Raw genomic sequence first — 24,603 nt, 5'->3', positions numbered from 1 at the left:
GTAGCTACATGGTAATTTAAAACTCTAGAAAGCAAGTTGAATGGTAAATAACAAACCTTTCTGATCATATGTTTATGATTCAAGATGTAAAAGAAAACCCCACGTGAACATTGAACTTTTGTAGCATTCAGCTGAGTGACAAGAGGGTACCCTTGGTGCATGGAACTCTTGTGACAGGGTTTCCTTTAAGGAACAAAAATCTCCACCTTGGTTTGCGCCCCACAGTACAATTGTTTCCCAAGTCAGACTGTTTCCAGTAACATATGAAACAGCGTATGGCTATCCCTCCCATCCCAAAGCAAATGTTTGTTTTGTTGCAGAGATGGAAACATTTCCATTGGTGAAGCAAATATTTAGAGCTGAAAGAAACATTTGGGCAGCCAGGATGTGTCAAAATAGAACAGATGCCTGCCTTTCAAAAAATACAATTAAAAAAAAAAAAGAAAGCCACCTTGTACTTGACTGCTGGCGTTACAGCCTCAATGGGTTATGCAAGAAATTGGATGCTGTGACTGTCATTCTAATCTGAGCTTCTGGGCACATCTCTGCACCTTCTTCTTCCTTGGCTTTTCTCTTCCAGAAAATGGGGATAATCATTCCAAGTGATTTTGTTCACAGTTAAGTTTCCTTTTTCCCTCCAAATATTTTCTTTGTTCTTAAAAATTAATTTATTCTTTTGAGTCAGAAATTTGTTCTCATGGAACACAGTTCATAAGAATATACAGTGAAAAGGCCTTCAGTCTATGTCCCCAGCTAGTCTCCTCTCTACCTGGGACCAACATTACCTGTTTCTCATCCATCTTTATTTTATGCTTATACACATGACTAAACAGATGTGTTTGTGTGTGTGCATACTTCTGTTCTTTTTTTTTGTAAAACATAGAGGTTCCATGCACCCTTCATCTAGTTTTCCCCATGTTCCATTTATCCTTTTTGTTTTTCCTCGTCTTTGAGACGGTTGGTTCTAAGAGTTTGCTTGTTTAAAATGCACTGTGTCAGGTAGCAGAGTGGGGAGCAGGCAGGTCAGGCTGCACTTGCTCCATCCCTCCAGGGCGGTAAGAAGAGTGCTGTGTTGGGCATCTGGTTCTGCCCTGGGTCTCACCATGGCTGTCAGTCAGTGCCCCCTCTCCCTGCTCTGTTCTCTCCACCTGTAAAACAGAAGGAAAGGAAAAGAAAAAGAACAGGTTAGATGAACTTCAACTTTTCTTCCAGATCTAAATTACTTTGGTCGTCAAAGGTGAAGTTTTCTTTTTCTTTAAACAAACTTCACTTCCTCTTTTAAAAGGAGTGGAAGAGTTGGACGGTTAAAGGTGTTTATTAACTTGGCTTTCCTATCTATGCACAAACATACATCTGGCTTCCTTGGCCTTCGGCGTTCAAGTAACAGTGATCCCTGATATTCATACTCCTCAGTCCTTAAGATGTAGTTCCTCCCCAGGACTTGTTCGCTGCACAGTGGGAAGGGCTGGCTTCCCAGCCTGTTGCCAGGAACCTGCAGGGTTAGACACTGCTGTCCAGCACAGCCAGCAGCAATGTTTGTCGGACTTTGGAATTGATGATCATATATGAGAAGCAACTCCTGTTTTTGTTTTTAATTTAGCAGAGAGGGATTAAGAGGAAAAAAAGGCAAAGCCTTTAGAGGCTGGATCTAAAAATAGACATCATAGATGCTGATTGGAAACCCTCCCAGTCTTTCATACGAGAGATCTCAATTTGTGTTACACAGAGGGGCCGCTCACGTCTGTCTTGTTCACCAGTTATACTACTCCCCAGAGAAGCTCAATAAATTTTATAGGGAAGTTTCCTCCTTATGCGGAAGGAGCTTAAGCTCAGTGACTGGTGTGGTGAAATAATTTAGGGCTCCAAGGGAATCCGTCCACCTTGTAGAGTAATGTAACAAAAGTAAATGTGCAGAAACTTTTGATCTTGGTTGATTTGGCCATCTCATCAATGGTGCTGGGCTCTGGCTCTTAGGACCCCAACCTGTCTGATCTGGAATAAAGCTGCTCCCCAGAACTTGCGTTTAGTTCCACCGCCAAAATGACCCTTCTGCCTGATTCGCTGGCAGTGGTTGTGGAGCTTGCCTTCTGGGGTTCTGCCGTTTCCACCACTAGTCCTTTGAAGCCTCTGAACTTGGCTGAGTTTTTATGTTTCCCTTTTACCTCTCTAAGCGGCACAAAGAGCCTCTCTCAGGGACATTAAGAAAGCAGAGCTGCCTTCTCTGCTTAGACTGATGATGGACCAAGCCTGGCGGGCTCCTCAGTCTCTGATCTAGCAGCGCAGTACCTTTTGCACTGGCTTTTTACTTAGTGATTTATACTTGGAGACGTGGCTGGGTGATATCCAGTGTCCTTTTGTCTTTGTGTTTATTTTTCTTGCACATTTAATGTATTTAAAGGATATATTGTCTTTATGGTTCACTGGGATAAAGGAGGGGATTGGCGCAAGTTTTAATGAGAGGTCCCTGGCTGTCTGTGTTGAGATGAGAATTATATTCTTGGTTAGATATCTTTCTTTCTTTCCATAGGGGGCAGGAGGCACTGTTTTGCTGCTTTTTGAAATAGCATTTCTGCCTAACGATTTTTAGAAGGATACTGAGGACATTCAATTTCAGGGCATCCTCAGCAACTTTTCCTCCTGTTGTTTAAACTTTGCTTATTTAAGGAGAGGTGACAGTTGTGTCTTGTTCTTGAATTTACATATCAATATGAAAAGAGTGGAGACTGGCCCCACCATCAGATCAATTTTTATAAAAACTCTTTCCATTCAGAGTAATGCTGTTTGAAACTAGTTTTCTTAAAAACTGTTTTTTTGCTGCTTGGGAAGAGTTAATCAGCGGAGGAGAAAGCATTTGGCTTATTTGCTTAATATTTTAACCAAGTGAATTAGACAGGTTGGGGGGCTGGGGGGAGGGGATAAGAAAGTGGGTGGGGGAGGCCCCATAAACAAGGTGATATATAATATTTTTTTTGTTCTCCTTTTAAATAAATACCGATCAGCTTTATGTTCAGAGACAATAGGAGCCGTTGGCTTAAATTTGCAGTTTACTGTATTTATGGCTGTAATATCAAGGTGCTGCCGTCGTAATTTCATGCCCCAATGAGAAGAGCAAGGTCGAAGCAAATGCTTCCATCGGCATCTGCTAACACACTAACTCATAAACAAGGCCCGGCTGGATCAGGTGGCACGGAATAATACAGGCTAATGAAATACAGCACAGCTTTCCATTACTGTTAGTTTTTACAGTGTCGTCATTACGTGTAATTTATGTTTAAAAAATTCAATTTTATACAAGGCACTGGGAAATAGGGGTCTACAGGTCATCCAACGACTTTTAGAGGCTCTGAGAGTCCTTATTGTACTCCACCATTCCAACAAAATGTTAATAAAATTACAAAAAAAAAAAATACTTTTTTCCCCTGTCTCCTCCCCTAACCTTTTCTGAGAGAGTTGATTTTTCTTTTAATTTGGGGAGTATTTTTAGCCAGCTGTCTTCTCTGCCTCATCTCCTCCCAGAGTGTGCCTGGGTAGATAACTAGTTGTGTTCTGAGAGAGGTGACCCTGTTCAGTTTCCCCACATCCCAGATGAATCTCCCAAGTCCTGTAAATAGACGACTGAGGTGAGGGAGGAAGACAGCCGAGTGGCCAGCCCATAACTGCTGCCCATGGCCACTGGACCCCTGGCCCTGTTCCCTGATCCCCGTCAGACTCCACATTTTTATTGTAAAACTGGAGCTGGGCCGAATGGTGCTGTCCGGCGTTCATCACCTTGCTTATTTCCCAACTATTCCCTACCCCTGCTGTCCCGGTGGTTGTTTGACCTGAGGATACAGAGAACAGTGCTGTCTGCTGTCCTCTTGTCTCTCTGCTTCCCCTGCACGGAGCCAGGCAGTGCCCAGCAGATCCTTATTCTGACAAAGTCTGGTTTGGTTTTGTTTGCATTTTAATAGAAACCTTTAAACAATTTTGTTTATCTTCTAAGGGATAAAAATAAGCAGGTGTGGCAGCCCTGAGGCCATTGACTTCAGTTGCTGCAGCTTTATTAATCAGCAGAATGTAGCTTGCTAGTTCTGTCCTTTTAAAAGAATTCCACCCTGCAGAATGTGTTGGAAGAGAAGTCCCTGCACAGCATCTACACGGGGAAAGGGAACCGTTTAGGGAGGTAGATTCCAGAGAACCGAACCCGAGAGGACTAGAAGTCCTCTCTCCCTCCTCCTCTTCATCCGAGAGAGGCTCCCTCTGAATTCAGTGCAGTTTTGCAGATCAGGCAGCTGGGGTCTTAAAGGTGAAATGACAAGAGGCGGGCATCCCGCTCTGCCTGCTCACCTTGGACAAGTCCCCTCGTGTCCCTTTCTCCTCCTCTTAAGTAAAGCTAGTGAGGGGATGGGATAACTGAGCAGGACTTTCTTAGTTTTGCTCTCCGTCAATAACAGTTTAATTGTCATGTCACAGACTGAGGGAGGAGCTGGTAGCTCCTCAAATCGCTAGGTAGCAGAGGTGAAGACCCTGAGAGAGCATCAAAATGCAAAGTGCTAACGATATTAGGTCATGTCATTGACACCCCAGCTGAAAGGAAACATTAGACTTTCCTAAAATTGGTGAATTCTTCCAAAGGCAGCAGCTAAAGGATGACTTGAGGTGGGGTGGCGGTGGAGGAGGTCTGCCTGCCACAGGACGACGACACCCTTTTCTCCTGTCTGCTCTGCTCAGCCCTTGCTCAGTCCCTCTGCAGTTAGATTACTCCTTGCAGATAGCAATCAACTGGAAGGAAGTGTGTGTGTCTAATTTGCATGATATTATTTAAAACAAAAAAAAAAGGTCTGCATTAGTCAGGGTGATGGTAAACAACGCAAAGAGATGCCTTTTATAATATAGCCTGTGCCTCAGCTTTCAGAGCCAAATATAATTCATTTACAATTGGCAGTTTCCTTTATTATTCCTTTTAACCTTTTGGATTCTGCAAGGTCTGTATCTAATCTCTCCACTGTTTGTCTCAGTGAGGGTGGGTGGAAACCTGGATGTCTTCTGTGTGGCCCCTGGGCAATGCCCCATCCATTCATAAGGGCAGGGTCCTTTCAGCACCAGGAGCTGGTGACAGGGTAGGTAAGTGCTCTGTTCGGAGAGGAGTAACACTCCACCTCACCTCCAGCTCTGTGAGTCCCTGATGAATCACTTGAGTTCTGTAGAGTCAGTCTTCCCTAAGCTGGCAGACACTCCAGAGGAAAGGCACTAAGGGAAGCGTAGGCACCAGCCTGTGAGAGGCCTTGGATTTATTTGATTAGAATATGAGGAGATGAGGTCGCTCTACCCTTGTCACTTGGTGGTGTTCAAAAAATTGTCCAGGTGACATTTGCAAGTAAGATCCAGGCATTAAGTTCCCATGTCGTTTTGGTATAGCTGCATTCATTGGCTATTACCTGACCCTGATGCTGGGAAAGATTGCGAGCAGGTGGAAAAGCGGGCGGCAGAGGATGAGATGGTTGAATGGCATGACCGACTCAGTGGACGTGAATTTGAGAGAACTCTGGGAGATAGTGGAGGACAGAGGAACCTGGCATGCTGCAGTCCCTGGGGTCTCAAAAGAGTTGGGCACAACTTAGTGACTACTGGTGAGGGGAGTGGGGGAAGATAGGTCAGTCCTCATAGTTTAACAAGATTGAAGGCTTCAGGCATCATTTTGGAGCCTGCCTTTTGATGTGCTATAACTCTGTGCCATTGTGGGAAGTCACCAGGCTGGGGACGGAGAGCCTGGGGTTTCATCTGCCATAACCAGGCTTTTACTACTAGGATTCGAGGCATAGTTTTCACCCTCCTTCAGCCTCAGTTCCTTTGTTTTTGTTTTTTAAATCTGTCAAATAAGGTCGATGGTTCGTATGATGGCCCAGCTCTGAAATTATATTGTTCATTGAGATTGTCAAAATGCTTCTCTTTAAAAAAAAAAAAAAAACGAAGAAGAAGAAAAATAATTCATTTTCTGTAACTTAACTCAAAATCCTGTTTCTCTGGAGAACTGGGGATATCAGAACTCCAGCCAATGTAAATGTGATGCATCACATGATAAGGTATCTCTGAAACAAGAGCTTGGAAGGAAGTGCTGATGCCCTTTAAGCCGTGGCCACTCTTGTGGGCTTGGCTGCAATAATGCAGGGAACGCGTTTTATTAGGAAAATAGGCTTCGTCAGAGCTCCAGGCCAGAGGGCAGGACCACTGGCAGGGAGTCCTGTCCCTTTAACCGGCCCCAGCTCCCAGCACCACAGCACAGCCGTATATTTCCCCAGCGCTAAACATTATCGTACTTGTTTATATTTGAAAGAGCCGAAAGGGAAAATGAGAATGCAACCGAATGCTCCTTTTGGGAGAATTACCCTCATTTGCAGCCAGCGACTGACAGGGCTCGCGAACCACCAGGTTTATAAAGTCCTGTTGTGAGCCAGTGACCAGCCACTCGTGCTGATGCCGCAGGCGCCCTGTCTCCTCTCGTGGCTGATAATGGGGGTGAAACCATTGATGATGGGAGTGAAGCCATGCCCTTCCTACTAGAACTCGGAATGGGGCACCCCTACTAGCTGGAAGGACAGACAGGCAGTCAGCACCTGGGCTGGAGCCCAGGAGGTGCTCGCTTGGGGAAGCATGTTCTCTGTTTGCCCAGCTCGTCTATCTGCCCTGCCCCTGTCCTTGGGAGACCGCCACACAGAAAAACAGACTTTTTGCAACAAACTGGGGCCTTAGGGAGGAGGAACGTCCCCCGCCTGGCCCCACATACTCAAATTTAACTCTTGTATTTGAGGGCGCCATGGCCTTCCCTGGTGGCTCAGACAGTAAAGAATCTGTCCTTAATGCAGAAGACCCAGGTTTGATCCCTGGGTCTGAAAGAGCCCCTGGAGAAGGGAATGACAACCCACTCCAGCATTCTTGCCTGGAAAATTCCATGGGCAGAGGAGCCCGTGGAGCCTGGCAGGCTACATACAGTCTATGGGGTTGCAAAGAGTCAGACACAACTGAGTGACTGAACAACAATAAGCGCCAGTGAATGGTTCCTTTGCCCCCTGCCAGCCTCTCTTCTGCCCCTGATGTCAGCCTATTGAGAGGATGCTGCACTTACTTGGGGGACCCAGCAGAACTGAGACACCGTGGAGGAGTAGCCTTGCCCATACTGGCTGGTGTGCCAGGGTAAAGAGGACAGGAGACGCAGTGTTAAATGGGGAGGAACCTCAAGTGCTCAGTGCAGAGAGAAGGCCCAGGGCAATTTAGAGTCGTCCAGGTATTCTCCTTTGACCACTTGTGGTGGGGCGTGAGGAGTTTGAGGGGCAGCGGCAGCCAGCTCACTTGCCAGCATGGTGCAGGGCAGCGCTAAGCTTGGGCAGCGCTTGAGCATTAATATGCTCCAGCTATTAGCCCCTTGGCACAGAGCGCGAGGCCTCACACTTTGGAAGATGCTGATCCTTAGAACCTCCTTGTACTTCATCTACCCCCAGGGGCAGATAGACCATGCTGAGGGCCTCTAATGGGGAACTGCTGAGCAGATGTGGACGCACTATCAGCTCGAGTTTAAAAGCTCTGTGTGGCGGCTGGGCTGGATGCCGGCATTCCCAAAACAGCCAGAGTGCTTTGCAGACTAGCAGTGGCCTCCCACCTGCTTCTCCCACTGTTGGCGCCTGGAGTACCTCTGTGTGCAGGATCGCTTCCCTGGCTGCCCTGTGGAACAATCTCACACCTGTGTGCCGCTCTTGACCATCCTGAAGCTTTCGATCAATCGGTTGGGGCCCTCGTCTCTTCCCCGAGAGCCAGCATCCCCCGTCTGCCTCCGACCTGTTGAAATATCCTAGCTGTGTGCCCACTGGACATGTGGTCTTCATGGGTTTTTCAGTTGCCTCTTATTCTTCCATGGGCAAATCCTCCCACGTGTCATAGCCACTGCAGATGGCGCCCTGCTATTTCCTCATGTCCCAAGTGCACTGTGGTGTAAGAGTGTTGGGAGGATTTTTTTTTTTTTTAAGGAAAAAGAAAAACTAGCCAAAGGCGATATAGGCAGCCTGTGATAGGCTAGAGTAATAATCATCTGAAAGTTTGGGCCTGGCCTTGTTTTGATCTGTTTTCTTGTTTTATTTTCTTCTTTACATTCTATATCCCATTCATACTAATCACAGTCAGTCCTGATTTTTCTTTTTATTTCTGCATTTGTCATAAAATAAAGCAAATTATTCCCGTCTTTAGAAACGATCTAGACTAATTAGTCGTCTCACCCAATAATTAGTTTTTTGTTTCCCTGTCTGTTTTCATGCATTATTGTTAGTTTTTTCCCCTCTTTTTTTAACACCATTACAGATTAAAATGAGCCACATTTGCAGTTGATGGTATCTGTTTTCGGGGGAAGAATGGAGAATTGCAGTACGGAGCGACTTCAAAAGCAGCAATAAACTCAAGGATAAATTAAGGAAATTGAATGAGCCACATTTGGAAGCAGTGTTGAGGCTAATATTCTGTCGCTTAAGGTTAAATTGCAGCCGAGAGAGGTTTCGGAGAATCCGAAATCGGGGAAGCAACTTAACAGGATGCTAGGCGTCCTGTGACTCCAAGGTCTTTTCTCAAATGAAGATTTTGTTGCAGCCATGGACAGTGGCAAAAGGCACTCACCTGCAATTATGTCCTCTTCTCCCCCAGGGCTGACAGATGAAGAGATCGATTTGGCTTTCCAGCAGTCAGGCACGGCTGCCGATGAGCCTGCGTCCTTGGGCCCAGCCACACAGGTGGTTCCTGTCCAGCCCCCTCACCTCATTTCGCAGCCATACAGTAAGTCACCTACTCAAGCTCCTGCTTTAACCTTGACTGGGATTCAGAACTCTGGCCAAAGAGTAGTGCTTCACGTCTATCAGACTCAGCAAGCCAGGGGAGACTGGGCGTAAGAGATGGCTCTTGGGTTTTTCTAGAGTGTGACACACCCAGTCCTCTTTTAGATAAACTTTTAAGCATGTGACAAAGGTTTAAGACACAAGAGACAAGAATAAATGAGTTTCTTGTTTTGTTTCAAGTATTTTGGTTTTGAGCAAGAATCTATAAAAGTATTTATTGGTTCTGTTTTCATTTTCTTATATTAGTTCATTTTGCATGTTGAAGTGTTAGTTGTTCAATAGTGTCTGACTCTTTTTTGACCCCATGGGCTATAGCTCACCAGGCTCCTCTGTCTATGGGATTTTCCAGGCAAAAATACTGGAATTGGTTGCCATTGCCTTCTCCAGGGAGTCTTCTGGACACAGGGATCGAACCCCGGTCTCCTGCATTGCAGGCAGATTCTTTACCATCTCAGCCACTAGGGAAGCCCATGTTACTGTTTTGCTAATAAGAACATAAACATCTAATTCATGGATACATTCTTGTTTGGTCACTGAAATAATTTGTCTCCTAGTTTTATCTTTTAAAGTTAATATTAGTAGGTTTAAGCTAGCCCTCCCCACCCCACCCCTCTTCTTCCTTCCTTCCTTCCTTGTCCTGGCTATACCACATGTATTTATATAGTGGCAGTCTGTGAGAGAATTTCAGATTAAATGTGAAGGTCCTTTTTGAATGCAACTTTTAACTGTTACATGAGAACATGACCCATGAGAGGTCTTTGTTGTTGTTAAATGAAAAATGTTTTTAGGAATAAAGATTCTTTAAGCCAGTAATAAATGTACGCTTCCAAAATAGAGGCAGAACCCCATCTTTAAGTCACTTATGAAAAATCTAAAAAGGTTAAAATTGACTCCAAATCAATGGAAAATTGCTCAGTTTTGTGTGAAGACCTCAGCCTTGGATTTGCTGTCTCTCAAAATGCCTCTTCAATAATTTTCTATCTCAGAAGTTTTAATTTTTTCAAAACATGCTTTGAAAGTGTTAGATATCCAATTTTAAAATGCACAATTTCAAATGCCAGACTCGTTTTGACCCCCACCACATGACCTGGAACCACCTTCTGGGCCCCACTTTGCCGTCTTTCCCATAGACAGGAAGCTGCAGTCATCCGTATAGACAGGACAGGGGCCAGGCAGCGGGTTAGAATCCGCTTTGTGTTTTACAGGTCTCATTTAGACGTTGCCTTTCCTTTGATCCCTGGATAAGGCTGGGCAGTGAGGCCAGGTGCCAGGAACTCCAGTTGGTCTCATCTTTGGTCGCCTGGTCCCGCTCAGACCAGAGAGCCAGTGCAGGTGCCGAGCCTTGTCCCGGGGCCTCCGAGCCAGTGGGGTGCACTCACCAGCTTGGGACTCCATTCTTCCTGGCTAACATTCTTGATCCATTGTGTTGCCTTGGGTCACTACACACACTCCGTGTTTCTTTTAAATCAAAGGCTGAATCTCTGCACTTTTTCTCCAGTTGTGTCCCTGGGCCCAGGGTTTGGTGGGATTCGTTGAGGATGGGTAGTGGCAGCTGGGGTGCAGAATTCTCTAAGATGCACATCTGTTCTGTTCCAGCTGTTCCCTTCGTGACTTAATACCGAGCCGGTCTCCTGGCTACTTGGTAACTTCTTGCTCGGAACAGATTATTCTGTGAGTCACAGCATTGGCCTAAAACATCATACATTTGCCTACTTTCAGTGGGCACAAAGGGTTAAAATGATCGCCTCTCTGAGAGGGCCAGAAGAATGGGGGTGGGGGTTGCCATTCAGTCATTTCAGTCACTCTCCTGCCCAGATCTCTCTGAGAAAAAGCATTGTTCCATTTAGATATTTAGGTAGGAGTATTTTTAAGAGTCTCCCAGCCCTAAAAATAAAATACATCTTCTTAGAGACAGACTCCTTCCTACTTTGACACTAGTATAAAAACAATGGTAATGGTAATTTTAAATACCTGGAGTTTTTAGTTGTCAGTGTCGAGCTTCACTCTTCTTGTACCGTTACCCTGCTCCTCTCAGCTCGGGGGTGACTCTCCCTCTCCACTTCTGTACTTTTGCCAAGAGGTGTCAAAACTGCTCCAAAAAAAAAAAAAAAAGCTTGATTTTGATTAATATAGAGAAACAAGACTTTGCCTGACTGATAATAAAACTGATAAATGACATTTGAATTACTTGTAGCGGTAATTTATTACATAAAATATCTTTTATTTGACATGCGATTAGTTGCTGGAAGCATCACTCAATCTGACTAGTTTAAACATGCTCTAAAATGAACCCCAGTAAAAACCCAGGCTGTCTGCTGTTGGCGTTATGAAATATACTAATCCTGGAGTCAGGAAAAAAATCTGACTTTAAATATTTAAATGATTAATTGGGTTTATATATTTTTTTTACCTTTCTAACCCCCTTAATTACAAGCAAACTCAGGGGAGTTGCTGAACTAGGTGTGCAGTCTGCATGCTTATCACCGAGGCATTGTCTGAGTCCTGGGAGGGATTTATGCTCTCCATTCATGTGTGTTCCTGCCGATTTTACATCTGGAGCTTGAGCAGCCTTTCCTTCCCATTTCTTGGCTTTTTAAGGACATTCCATCTTTGAGCCCAAGCCTAGAAAATAGGATTTTCTGGGCTCAGCCCCAAAACGCTCACGTCTGGGGGAGGGTGGTTTTTCCAAGACCACCCCTGGGAGCCCAGTGCTCACAGATCGTCACCTCTTGCCCACCCTCCTGCTTGGTGGCAAGTTTCCCACTCAGTTCCTCTTTTGATATCTGTGGTTGACTTTGAGGTGTTAGCAAATGCCAATATCAGCAAAGAGAACATGGAGACCAGATTGGGACCAGTTCAGGTCTCCAGTGTTTATGAAGCACCTATGGTGAGACTCTTGAGTGTATTTAAAAGACATTGGGAGACTATTTGAGAGGGGGATAGTTTGACTATACAAGGAAAATGAAATAATAGTATATGTTTCCTGGGAAGGTTGGAAAAGAATATGGAGTTGGTTCTGAGCACAAGTAGAAAGATTTACATCACTTCATGGGAAATTGATGGGGAAACAGTGGTAACAGTGTCAAACTTTATTTTGGGGGGCTCCACAATCACTGCAGATGGTGATTGCAGCCATGAAATTAAAAGACGCTTACTCCTGGGAAAGAAAGTTATGACCAGCCTAGATAGCATATTGAAAAGCAGAGACATTACTTTGCCGACTAAGGTCCATCTAGTCAAGGCTATGGTTTTTCCAGTGGTCGTGTATGGATGTGAGAGTTGGACTGTGAAGAAAGCTGAGCGCCGAAGAATTGATGCTTTTGAACTGTGGTGTTGGAGAAGACTCCTGAGAGTCCCTTGGACTGCAAGGAGATCCAGCCAGTCCATCCTAAAGGAGATTAGTCCTGGGTGTTCATTGGAAGGAATGATGCTAAAGCTGAAACTCCAGTACTTTGGCCACCTCATGTGAAGAGTTGACTCATTGGAAAAGACTCTGATGCTGGGAGGGATTGGGGACAGGAGGAGAAGGGGATGACAGAGGATGAGATGGCTGGATGGCATCACGGACTTGATGAACGTGAGTCTGAGTGAACTCTGGGAGATGGTGATGGACAGGGAGGCCTGGTGTGCTGCAATTCATGGGGTCGCAAAGAGTCGGACACGACTGAGCGACTGAACTGAACTGAACGGAGAAAGATTTACAGTAGATCACAGACGAGAAGCGCTTCCCCAGTGGCTCAGCGGTAAAGTATCTGCCTGCAGTGCAGGAGACACAGGTTTGACCCCAGCTGGGGAAGATCCCCTGGAGAAGGAAATGGCAACCCACTCCAGTATTCTTGCCTGGGAAACCCCATGGACAGAGGCATCTGGTAGAGTCGGACATGACTGAGGGACTAAACAGCAGCAACAACTGTAAGCTCAGTACAGTGTCATGAGAGATTAAAAACGTGACCTTTAAGATTCTTACAGGCTCTCTGAGAGAGATAAGATAAACTCTTAAGAAAAAGATAATAATATAAGACATTGTGATTTAATGCCAAAATTAATTATACAGACAAGAAACTCCACAGGAATACAGAAAAGAGAAAAATTAATGTGGGCTCGAGAAGTCGGAGAAGGCTTTGTGGAAGTGGTGGGAGGCTGACACCGAGGGGAAGCTTGGTGTCACCTGGTGTGAGAATAAGCCAGTGTTGTCAGGGCTTGAAAGGAAGTCGGGATGTGCTCCGGAGAAGTGAGATCAGGATGCGAGGGGAACACTAACATTCTCTCTTCTCAGTTTGGTTTCTTTGTGTTCAGCTTCAAAGCAGGAGTCAGTGTATGTGTCTGTGCAGAGCCTAACAGCATCCCAAAGGTTAAGTCCTGATAAACGCCTGATTGATTCATTCATTCTAAGCAGACTTTTCTTCTTTCCTCCCAAAGAGACAAGAATCAAGGTAGCTTTGAGATACAGGCACAATCAGTGTAAATTTTATAAGATAATAATTTCTCTTAGGCTTAAGTATCCTCCACCCCCCACCTGCTGTCTTTGATAAACAGTTTAGGCTTTTTAAAGACTGCCCTACAGCTTCAGTTGTATCTTCTTAAAATAGGATGTAAATGTCTGAGGTTGGTGAAGGCTTTGACATTTCATTAGGACTCCTGAGAGAGAAAGTGTGTTCTTCCTCAGTCTGTTTTCCCGCTGGCCTGTTTAGTAACAGAAACTTAGCCTTGATTGTCCTGGGTCCCTGAGCGAGCATTTACTGTCAAATGCCTGCTGTGTGCCAGGTGTTGTGTGGGACCCTGGGGATGGGACGATTGAGGCCTGGCTGGTCACTCCCTCTAGCCCTTGTGTCCAGTAGGAAAGGCAGTTAGGGGAACACAGCAGAGCTGTGAGGCCAGCCCAGGGGAGGCTGGTGGGATGGACAAGGTGAAGGGCTCTTCAGAGAGTGGGAGGGGCCTAACTGGACCTGGGGCATGGATGGCTGCCCTGACTAGACGGGATGGACCCGAGCGTCCAACCTAAAGCGAAGCCACGTGGACGTGAACCCATGTGATGGTCAGAGTGGCTGCACCATGGGATGGGAGTATCAGAAGAGACGACTCAAGAAGAAGGTGACAGCCGGGTCATCACCCTGACAGAGGACAGTCAAAATCACACGGACTTCGTACTTGGAAATCCACCATCTAATTATTCATGAGGCTGTGTTACCCTTTTGACCATATAATTCTTAGACTGATATTAAAATCATGTATACCATCTGAGCAGGTGCTGCATGGGGAATTAGAGAAGACACCCTTGGGTTGTGCTGAATGGGGCAGGTGTAACTCCCTTTCAAATGCCTCCATCCTGACTAGGCATGGGGCGCCCCTTGCCTCTGTCAGCCCCCTACTTGCCACCACATGGCCCTGAAACGTTTCCTCACTCCTGATTAAGCTGTGAGTTCCTTGTGTTCAGAGGGTTTTCTTTTTGTTTTTAATCTATGGCCCGAGGCTCTGACTTAGCAGGTGTTCTAGAAACACTTGTTAAATGAATAAATGGTGGTGGACATGTGCTTGAGAATTGAAAAGTGCCAGGTGATGCCCTCAACTTAAGGTGGGGGGCCGGGTCTGCTGCCCAGGTAGCCAGTCATTGAGGCTTCCTGCGTCCTCCGGGCCAATAGCTGCGGAAGTAGAGGACAGGCATTGCTAACCCATGCCATCTTGTATGGTGTGAATGGTAAGAGCTTTCGGGATTTAAGAACAAAGGAAACCCCCAGGTGCTGGTCTCAGGCCGGGCCTTACGGAGGAGACAGGTCCCGGGAGGCACTCAGAAGTGGGGATGGGGGCGGTGGGAGTGGATCTAGCAGAGACTGTAAATGGAGGCACTATGGACAGCCTCCCTGTTCCCACCCAGAAATAAAAGGGCAGGACTCTGTTTCTCCCTCGTCCATGTCTCTGTCAGTTTAGCACACAGATTTCACCTTCTATACTACAGAAAAGTTACTGGTTTGCTGATAGAGGAAGCGTTTCTCTGATTGTGAGGAAACTGTTTTTCTTCTTTTGTCCCTGTGACTGGTTGAGAATAGCAGCTCCTCAAGGGCCAGCACCTGTCTGTTTTCCTTGCTTTGTGTTGTGCTTGGTGTGGTGCCTTGTGGGTGCTGAGGAAACACCACGTGTGGTTATTGAAAACCTTAAACTATCGAGTGGAGAAATCCTCTCCTTAGATTTCTTAGACCACTGGCAGAGTGTTTGGTGCTGGAGGTAGCGAGGATCATGGCTGTGCTAACAGTGCAGCCTGTGTTAGTTGTATAAGATTCTGCAACGAATAAGAGTGGTTTGAACAAAACAAAAGCCTCTTTCTCTAAGTAAACATAGGCAGTCAAGGCTGCTGCGTTGGCTCAGTGGTCCTCAGGGACCCTGGCATTGCTCACACCTGGCAGTCATGCAGCTTGTACTCCAGTGTGACTGCTGCAGCACCAGCTGTCCCCTCTGCTCTCCAACAACAAGAATGGGGAGAAGGAAGGAAAAGGGCAAGTCACCTTCTAAGGACACTTCCTGGAAGTCACCCACATACCTTCCGTCTGGTCCCCAGTGGCTGGAAGTCCGCCTTGCAGCCATGCCTTTCTGCATGAAGTCTGAGAAACGCAGTCCTTATCCTGCTGGGCGTGTTCTCAGTGTTCATATCCCATAGAAAGGTTGCTGCTGTTGCTGCTAAGTCACTTCAGTCGTGTCCGACTCTGTGCGACCCCGTAGATGGGGACCCACCAGGCTCCCCCGTCCCTGGGATTCTCCAGGCAAGAACACTGGAGTGGGTTGCCATTTCCTTCTCCAGTGCATGAGTGAAAAGTGAAAGTGAAGTCGCTCAGTCGTGTCTGACTCTTAGCGACCCCATGGACTGCAGTCCACCAGGCTCCTCCGTCCATGGGATTTTCCAGGCAAGAGTACTAGAGTGGGGTGCCATTGCCTTCTCCTTAGAAAGGTTGAGTTGGAATCAATACTAAGTTCAGGATAATGGTTACTTCTGAGTGGAGAAGATGTGGCTAATTTCTGTGGTGTTTGGAAAGTTTTAACTGGTTAAGTAGGTGGGTTTAGGATTGCTAATCTTACTATCATGTTTCATAACTTATCTAAATATTGTAGTCTTTTATATGTGTCAAATATACAGGGTGCATTAAAAAAGTTGATTTAGAACTCTCACCTCTTGCTTCTTCCTTTGATGTCAGCTGCTTCACTGAGCAGAGAGAGAACTTAGAGCCCACCCTGCTGGGTATTGTTCAGTCACTGCTGACTTCCTTTAGTTTTCTGTTTTAAAAAGCAAACACCCTCTTCCAACAATATGAGACAACTCTACTCATGGATGTCACCAGATGGTCAATATGAAATCAGGTTGATTATATTCTTTGCAGCTGAAGATGGAGAAGCTCTATACAGTCAGCAAAAAAGAGACCAGGAGTTGACTGTGGCTCAGATCATGAAATCCTTATTGCAGAATTCAGACTTAAATTGAAGAAAGTAGGGGAAACCATTCGGAGAAGGCAGTGGCACCCCACTTCAGTACTCTTGCCTGGAAAATCCCGTGGACATGGGATTTTTAAAACCATGGAGGAGCCTGGTAGGCTGCAGTCCATGGGGTCACAAAGAGTCGGACACGACTGAGCTACTTCACTTTCACTGTTCACTTTGATGCATTGGAGAGGGGAATGGCAACCTACTCCAGTGTTCTTGCCTGGAGAATCCCAGGGACAGCGGAGCCTGGTGGGCCATCTATGGGGTCGCACAGAGTCGGACACGACTGAAGGGACTTAGCAGCAGCAGCAGGGAAAAGCATTAGGCCATTCAGGTGACCTAAATCAAATTCCTTGCATTATACAGTGGAAGTGACAGACAGATTCAAGGGATTAGATCTGATAGAATGCCTGAAGAACTATGGACAGAGGTTTGTAACATTGTACAGAAGGCAGTAGTCAAAACCATCCCAAGAAAAAGAAAGGCAAAATGGTTCTCTGAGGAGGCCTTACAAATAGCAGAGAAAAGAAAAGAAGCCAAAGATACGGGAGAAAAGGAAAGATATATCCATCTGAATGCAGAGTTCCAAAGAATAGCAAAGAGAGATAAAAAGCCTTCCTAAGTGATCAATGCAAAGAAATAGAGGAAAACAATAGAATGAGAAAGACTAGAGATCTCTTCGAGAAAATTAGAGATACCAAGGGACCATTTCATGCAAAGATGAGCACAGTAAAGGACTGAAGCAGTGTGGACCTAACAAAGCAGACGGTATTAAGAAGAGTTGACAAGAATACACAGAAGAACTATACAAAAAAAATCTTATTTACTTGTATAACCACAATGGTTTGGCTACCCACCTAGAGTCAGACATCCTGGAGTGCGAAAACATGTGGGCCTTAGGAAGCTTTACTACGAACAAAGCTAGTGGAGGTGATGAAATTCCAGCTGAGCTATTTCAAATCCTAAAAGATGATGCTGTTAAAGTGCTGCACTCAATATGCCAGCAAATTTGGAAAACTCAGCAGTGGCCACAGGCCTGGAAAACGTCAGTTTTCATTCCAGTCCCAAAGACGGGCAATGCCAAAGAATGTTCAAACTACTGCACAATTGCACTCATCTCACATGCTACCAGAGTAATGCTCAAAATCCTCCAAACCTGGCTTCAACAGTACATGAACTGAGAACTTCCAGATGTACAAGCTGGATTTGGAAAAGACAGAGGAACCAGAGATCAAATTGCCAACATCCACTGGATCATAGAAAAAGCAAGAGAATTCCAAAAAAACATCTACTTCTGCTTTATTGACTACATTAAAGCCTTTGGCTTGTGTGGATCACAACAAACTGTGGAAGATTCTTAAATAATTGGGAATACCAGATCACCTTACCTGCCTCTTGAGAAACCTGTATGCAGGTCAAGAAGCAACAGTTAGAACCAAACATGGAACAATGGACTGGTTCCAAATTGGGAAAGGAGTATGTCAAGGCTGTATATTGTCACCCTGCTTATTTAACTTATATGCAGAGTACATAATACAAAATGCTGGGCTGGATGAAGCACAAACTGGAATCAAGATTGCTGGAAGAAATATCAGTAACCTCAGATAGGCAAATAACAACATCCTCATGGTGGAAGGTGAAGAGGAACTAAAGAGCCTCTTGATAAAGGTGAAAGAGGAGAGTGAAAAAAACTGGCTTAAAACTCAGCATTCAAAGAACTAAGGTCATGTCATCCAGTCTTATCACTCCATGGCAAATAGATGAGAAAACAATGGAAGCAGTGAGAGTCTTTATTTTGGGGGGCTCCAAAATCACTGCAGGTGATGACTGCAGCCATGCAATTAGATGGTTGCTCCTTGGGAGAAAAGCAAAGACAAACTTAGTATATTAAAAAGCAGAGACATTACTTTGCCAACAAAGGTCTGTATAGTCAAAGCTGTGGTTTTTCCAGTAGTCTTTTATTGGTGTGAGAGTTGGACCATAAAGAAGGCTGATCGCCAAAGAATTGTGGCTTTTGAGCTGTGGTGTTGGAGGAGACTCTTGAGAGTCCCTTGGTCTACAAGAAGATCAATCCTTAAGGAAATCAACCCTGAATATTCATTGGAAGGACTGATGCTGAAGCTCCAATACTTTGTCCACCTGATGCGAAGGACTGACTCATTGGAAAAGACCATGATGCTGGGAACGATTGAAGGCAGGAGAAGGGGACGACAGAGGACTAGATGGTCGGTTGGCATCACCGACTCAATGGACATGAGTTTGAGCAAGCTCTGGGAGATGGTGAAGGACAGGGAAGTCTGGCATGCGGCCTTCCACGGGGTTGCAAAGAGTTGGACACGACTGAGTGACTGAGTAACAGGTCTTTAAAAAAAAAATTTCTGAACAGACTTTAAAAGACAACTTTATTGCGATATGGGGCTTCCCAGGTGGTGCTAGTGGTAAAGAATCCACCTGCCAATGCAGAGGACGTAAGAGTTTGACCCCTGGGTCAGGAAGATCCCCTAGAGCAGGGCATGGCAACCCACTCCAGTACTTTTACGTGGAGAATCCCATGGACAGAGGAGCCTGACACATGATGGTCCATGCAGTAACAACTGAAGCAACTTAGCACACATAGTGAGGTATGTTTTACATAAAATAATGCACCCATTTTCATTGTACAGTTTGAGTTTTGACAAGTGTACACTTCCCTGTGGCTGTCATGATCACTTTGTGGAGCATTTCTGGTACCCCAGACGATTCCCCATGACCTGTTCCCGTGCAGCACATCCTGTCCTAACTCTGAGGGAACCCCTGGTCTGCTTTCTGTTGCTGCCCATTAGACTCCTCTTTCTAGTTTTGTATGAAGAAAATCATATCTTATGTCCTCTCTCATGTCTGATTTCTTTCGCTCAGCATCATGTATTTGAGATCCATCTAGATTGTTGAACAGATCAGAAATTCCCTCCTTTCTCACAGAGGCGTGTCCCATAGTAAGGACGCTCTGTGGTTTGTGTATCCATTTACCATCGATGGACTTCAGGCTTTGGACTGTTTTCAGAGTTGAGCTGTTAGGAGTAAAGCTCTTTTAAACATTTGTGTACAAGTCTTCATATGTTTTTGTTTCTCTTGTGTAAATGCTGGGAGTGGAATTACTAGGTCATAGGTTAAGTGTAAGTTTCACTTTATAAGAAATTGCCAAACTGTTTTTCAGAGTGGTTGTACTGTTTTTTATTCCCATCTGCAGTGTACAGGCCCTAGTTATTACATATCCTCACTAACAGTTGATATTTTCCGTCTTTTTAATTTTAGCAACTTTTCGTGTGTATGTAGTGGAAACTCATAGTGGTTTGAGTTTACATTTCTGTGAGGACTAACAACGTGAGCATCTTTTTATGTGCTTGTCCATTTACATATCTTTTTTTGTCAAGTGACTGTTCCAATCTTTATCCATTTTAAATTATCTTATTATTGGGTTGGAAGAGTTCCTGTATATTCTGCATTCAAGTTCTTTGTCAGATATATGCATGGTTAGTATTTCCTCCCCGTCTGTGGCTAGATTTTTCTTTTGCTTTTGCTTTACGTTGCCTTTTGAAAAACAAGCAATTTAAAATGTGATGACATTCATCTTTTTTCTTCCCCCAACAATTCATGATTTTTGTGTCCTAGCTATGAAGCCTTTGCTTACCCCAAGGTTAGAAAGATTTTCTCCTGTGTATTCTTCTTGAAGTTTCATTGTTTTTGCTTTTCTGTTGAGATTGTGATTCACTCTCAGTTAATTTTTTTGTGTGTGTAATGTGAAGGTCAAGGTTCATGTTTTCCTGATGGCTATCCTGTTGTGTCACCACCAGAGGTTGAAAACATTGTCCTGTCCCTGTTGAGTTATGTATCCCTTTATCAAAACGCAGTTGTTTATATATTCATTGGTCCATTTATAGCCTTACTTAAAATTTTCTAAGTGGTTGAGGTATATTTTACATATTATTAAACTCCCATTTCAAGTGTCCAATTCTGTGATTTAGGAACTTCACGAAGCAATATATATCAGCCATATATATCAGAACACTTTGATCCCCCAGATAAGCTCCTTTGTGCCCATATACTGTTACTCTCGCCTTCAGCCCCAGGTGACCACTCACCTACTTTCCACCACTTTCAGTTTACCTTTGCTGAACATGTCAGGTAAACAAAATCAAACAGAAGGCGATCCCTTGTATGTGCCTTCCTTCTTTCAGCTGGCATATTTTTGAGATTCTTCATGTGATAGTATGTAGCACTGTTTCATCCTTCCTGTTTCTAAACAGTATTCCATTGTACGGCTGGACCACATTTTGTCCTTCAGTTCACCAGTTGGTGGGCCTTTAGGCTGTTTCCAGTTTCGGCTACAGGACTCATGATGCTGAGGATGTGTGTGGACGTCCATTCTCATCCCCCCTGGGTGACCATCTAGGAGTATGAGTGCTTGGTCATACGGCAGTCTTATGTTTCTGGATTCTTAATTTTTTTTCCCAATCAGCTTCTTGAAGTATAATTTATACACAATATAATTAATCCATTTCAAGTGTACATTTGATGAGTTGTACATACCGTAACTCAATTAACTCATGTAACCGACACTAAGTTTCATGTGAAACTATAACTAAACACTAAAATTTCATGTAAATGGGCTTGTACAGCACAGTCGTTTGTGTCGTAACATAACACTTTCAAGATTGATCTAGGTAATTAATACTTTAGGCTTTGTGAGCTACACCTTTCTATCACATCTACCATTCCTCTCTCATCCTTTAAAAATATGAAAACTGTTCTGAACTCACAGCTGAACAAAAGCACAATGACATGGGACTTGGCGAGCTTGCCAGGGTTTGCTGACTCCTATGACTCTGCTGTATGGTTGTTTCACAGCTTGTTTATCCACTGACTGTTGCTGCCTGTTTGGATTGTTGCCCGTTTAGGGCTATATGAATAACGCTTCCATGACATTCACGTGCAAGAAGTCTGTGTGTGCACAGATATTTCCTTTCTTTTAAGTAAATACCTAGGGGTGGAACACCTTAGTCACATGCTGGATGTATGCTTAACTTTGTACGATATTGTTAAAACTATTTTCCAAAGTGGTTGTGCCATTCTCCATTCCCATCAGCAAGGTGTGAGAATTTCAGTAGTTCCACATCCTTGTCAACACTTGGTATTCTCAGTTTTTTAAGTTTAACCATTCTAACATTTAGGTAATAGAATCTCATTATAATTTTGTGTTTCTCTAATGACTGATGATGTCAGGCATATTGTCATGTGCTTAATGGCCATTCATGTCTTTTTTGTCAAGTGTCTATTCCAATCTACTGCCCAGTCTTTAAAAAAAAAAAATCACCTTGTTTGTCTTTTTTATTGAGTTGCAAAAGCTCTTTGTATATTTTAGTTACAGGTCCTTGATCATATATATGTTTTGCAAATGTTTTCTTCCAGCCTACAGAGATATATTCTTGACAGGGCCTTTTGAAAAGCGAAAGTTAATTTTTCTTTCTTTTTTTTTTTTTTTAATTTTTGGCCACACCATGTGGCATACTGGATCTTAGTTCTCAGACCAGGGATCGAACCCCTGCAGCAGAAATGCAGAGTATGAACCACTTGATGCCAAGGAAGTCCCCAAAAGTTTAACATTTTTATGATGTCCATTTTATCTTTTTCTTTTTCTTTATGGTTCATGCTTTTTGTATTTAAGATATCTTTGTCTACCCTAAGGTTGCGAAGCTCTTCTCCTATTTTTTCTGTTTTCTTACTGAAGCACTATAGTTTTTGCTTTTGGGTTTAGGTACATGATCTGTTTTGAGTTAACTTTTATGTATGGTGTAAGGAAAGGGTCAAGGTTCATTTTTACCCCTCCTATGGATATCCAGTTGTCCCAGCACAATTGTTGTGAAGATTATTCTTTTCCCATAGAACTACCTTGGCGTCTTTGTCAAAAATCAGTTTACTGTTCAAGTATGAGTCTGTTTCTGGACTCTTCTAAATTCTTCCCGTTTAATTAGCACTCGTATTTTTAAATCTGTGGGTGAGGTTGCGGATGTGCCTCTCAGTGTCCTTCCTGCCTAAAGATGACACTGCTGATAGCGTTGCAGCCCATGAGAAGTGGGAAGGATCGTCTTTCACAGGACGCTCATGCGGAGACAGGCCTTGGGTGTCCAGGTGTGACTGCTCTTGAGCTGCTGTAGTGCCCTCAGCCTTCCAGGCTGCCCAGGTGCTTCTGCTCAGAGCCGAGCTGCTCTGTTTCAGTCGCTGTGCTCTGGGTCAGTTTGTCTTTCGGGCCGCTGCCAGCCGTCCTCAGCTCAGCCTGTGGTGCCGTTCAGCTGGTCATCCATCTCCCTGTGCCTTTAGCCTGCCAATCCTTGGCTGTAACAAGCACTGATTTGGCAGACTGGCTTTATTCCAGGACCTCGCTGTGGATGAGCCTGTCTTATCATTTAATTTTCAGGGTGCCTTGCGAGCAGAACTGATGAGATGATTTAAGAAGCTAGATCCACCACTGTATAGTCATGGCTCCAGCCTTGGTGAGCCACGAGTTGGGGTTGGGGACCACAGCTAGACTTGCCCAGTGCCTGCCACTGCCCAGCCCTGTGCTCAGGTCACCAGTCTCCCCAGAGACTTGATAGATAGCGCCTCCATGTTGTCAGCCAGCGCAGCCCTGGATGCAGATTGTCTCGGCAAGATAGCTTCATGACAGCTTTTGGCTCTCTTTTGTTGATGCCTCTTTACTGGATCATGGGATTTCTGTGGTATCCGTGGGTCTCTGGCTCAGTGGTTTCAAGCTCAACGTTGCTGTGTTGTGCGCGTGATTCCTGCCCTGCACATGTTCTTATGTGATGATGTCTGTTCTCGCCTGCAGGTGACAATCTCTTGGTAGATTGAGATACAGCTAAAGGAGCTGAGTAACGTTGGCTTAGGTGGTATTCAGTGAAGGGTTAGGGAGCCTTGGGGTGCAGCCCTCCTGCCCCTGACCCAGCTGCCATATGCTATGGATTCACCCACAACCTGAGCCTCTGGGCAGGCGGCCCCCGGGGACACTGTCTGAGTTCAGCCCAGTTGATGGAATCTTCGGGAGGATAGGAAGGCTTTGAGTTTCAAAGAGCTCAACCTCTGACCTTGTTGCAGCCTCAGACATGAAGGTGGTCCTGGAAATGCTCAGTTGTGCAGGATGAAAAATGCTGCCACCATCGACTATCTTCATCTCTGGCAGAGGCCAGCCTGCGAGGTGTTGGTAAAGCCCTGGGCCTCTTGGGCAAGCTGGCAGGTCTCGCCTGGTGGGCGAATGCTGGAGACAGAATCTGAGTGATAGTAAAAATACCATTGTCCCTGGGTTCTTTAAATACGGCAAAGCTCTCCACCTTCAGTCAAATGGCCTGCACTTGGAATGAAGAGAACGCTGTCCTTTGGGAGACCCATCTGGTGGGTGGTGTGGAAGCTCCCTGCCTGCTTGGCCAGGGTCTGCCTTGTTTGTAGGTGGGCATCATGTCAGTCTGGAGGCACTGAAGCTGTTGGAAGAGCTTGTTCATTCCACTTCCCTTACTTCTGAGCTGGAGCAGACGAGCAACTGGCCTTGTGTTCTGCCCTTAACTATATTTTCTGGACATTTGGGAACATAGTGACAAGAAGCTGTATGTAGCTCCCAGGTCCCCTGGGCTCCCTCACTGGGGTTCACACTGGGCTTGGAAATGATTGGCCCCAGGGTGGGCAGCACGAGGGCTCCAGGTGGTTATGGCTGTGGGTGTGGGCCAGTGTGGCATCAGGCTACGTGCCTTCTCCCTACCCTGGTCTGTACCTTTGAAAGATGTGCAGTGGAAGAAGAGTTATCTCCTTTTTAGTTTTCCTCTTTTTTCATTTTGCCACAAGACAGGATTGTATCACACATCTCCAAAACGAGTAAAATGGCATTTCAGCTTCTTGTCTTTATAGACTCTCTGAACTTTAGGAAAGATCATTCTGGTCCCTTTTCATTAATAATGAAAACCAGGGGGCAATAAAATGTTCTTAACGCGAGCACGGCAGAAACAAGGAGCAGTGCGGGGGTGAAGGTGCGGCCGGCAGGGAGCCACAGGTGTCTCCTGTGCTCCAGGAGGTCGCACTCTGCAGAAGGGGGAGCAGCTATAAGAGGGGTCCTCATTCTCAGACCCCTAACCCACCAGCGTCTGCTCAGCCTGGGTTCCAGTACCCATAATGAGAGGCATGCCCTGAGTGTTTGCAGGAAAGAAGGATGCTGCAAACTTGGGGTTCTGGTCCAGTGCTCAGCCCAGGTGCAGCTGTGTTCTTATAAGAT

General features: G+C 45.1%; 1 protein-coding gene across 1 annotated transcript in view; it reads left to right on the top strand.

The window, feature by feature from the left end:
- Positions 1 to 24,603, top strand: part of PEX14 (peroxisomal biogenesis factor 14) — a 141,741-nt gene that overhangs the window by 100,789 nt on the left and 16,349 nt on the right. Inside the window, exon 4 of the mRNA XM_069544753.1 lies at positions 8,662 to 8,790. Within this exon, the coding sequence (XP_069400854.1) occupies positions 8,662 to 8,790 (129 nt within the window). The remainder of the gene's footprint in view (positions 1 to 8,661; positions 8,791 to 24,603) is intronic.

Source organism: Ovis canadensis, chromosome 12, assembly GCF_042477335.2.
Source record: "Ovis canadensis isolate MfBH-ARS-UI-01 breed Bighorn chromosome 12, ARS-UI_OviCan_v2, whole genome shotgun sequence".
NCBI lineage: Eukaryota > Metazoa > Chordata > Mammalia > Artiodactyla > Bovidae > Ovis > Ovis canadensis.
The sequence above is the reverse complement of the archived record's forward strand: the minus strand, read 5'-3'. Positions and strand labels throughout refer to the sequence as shown.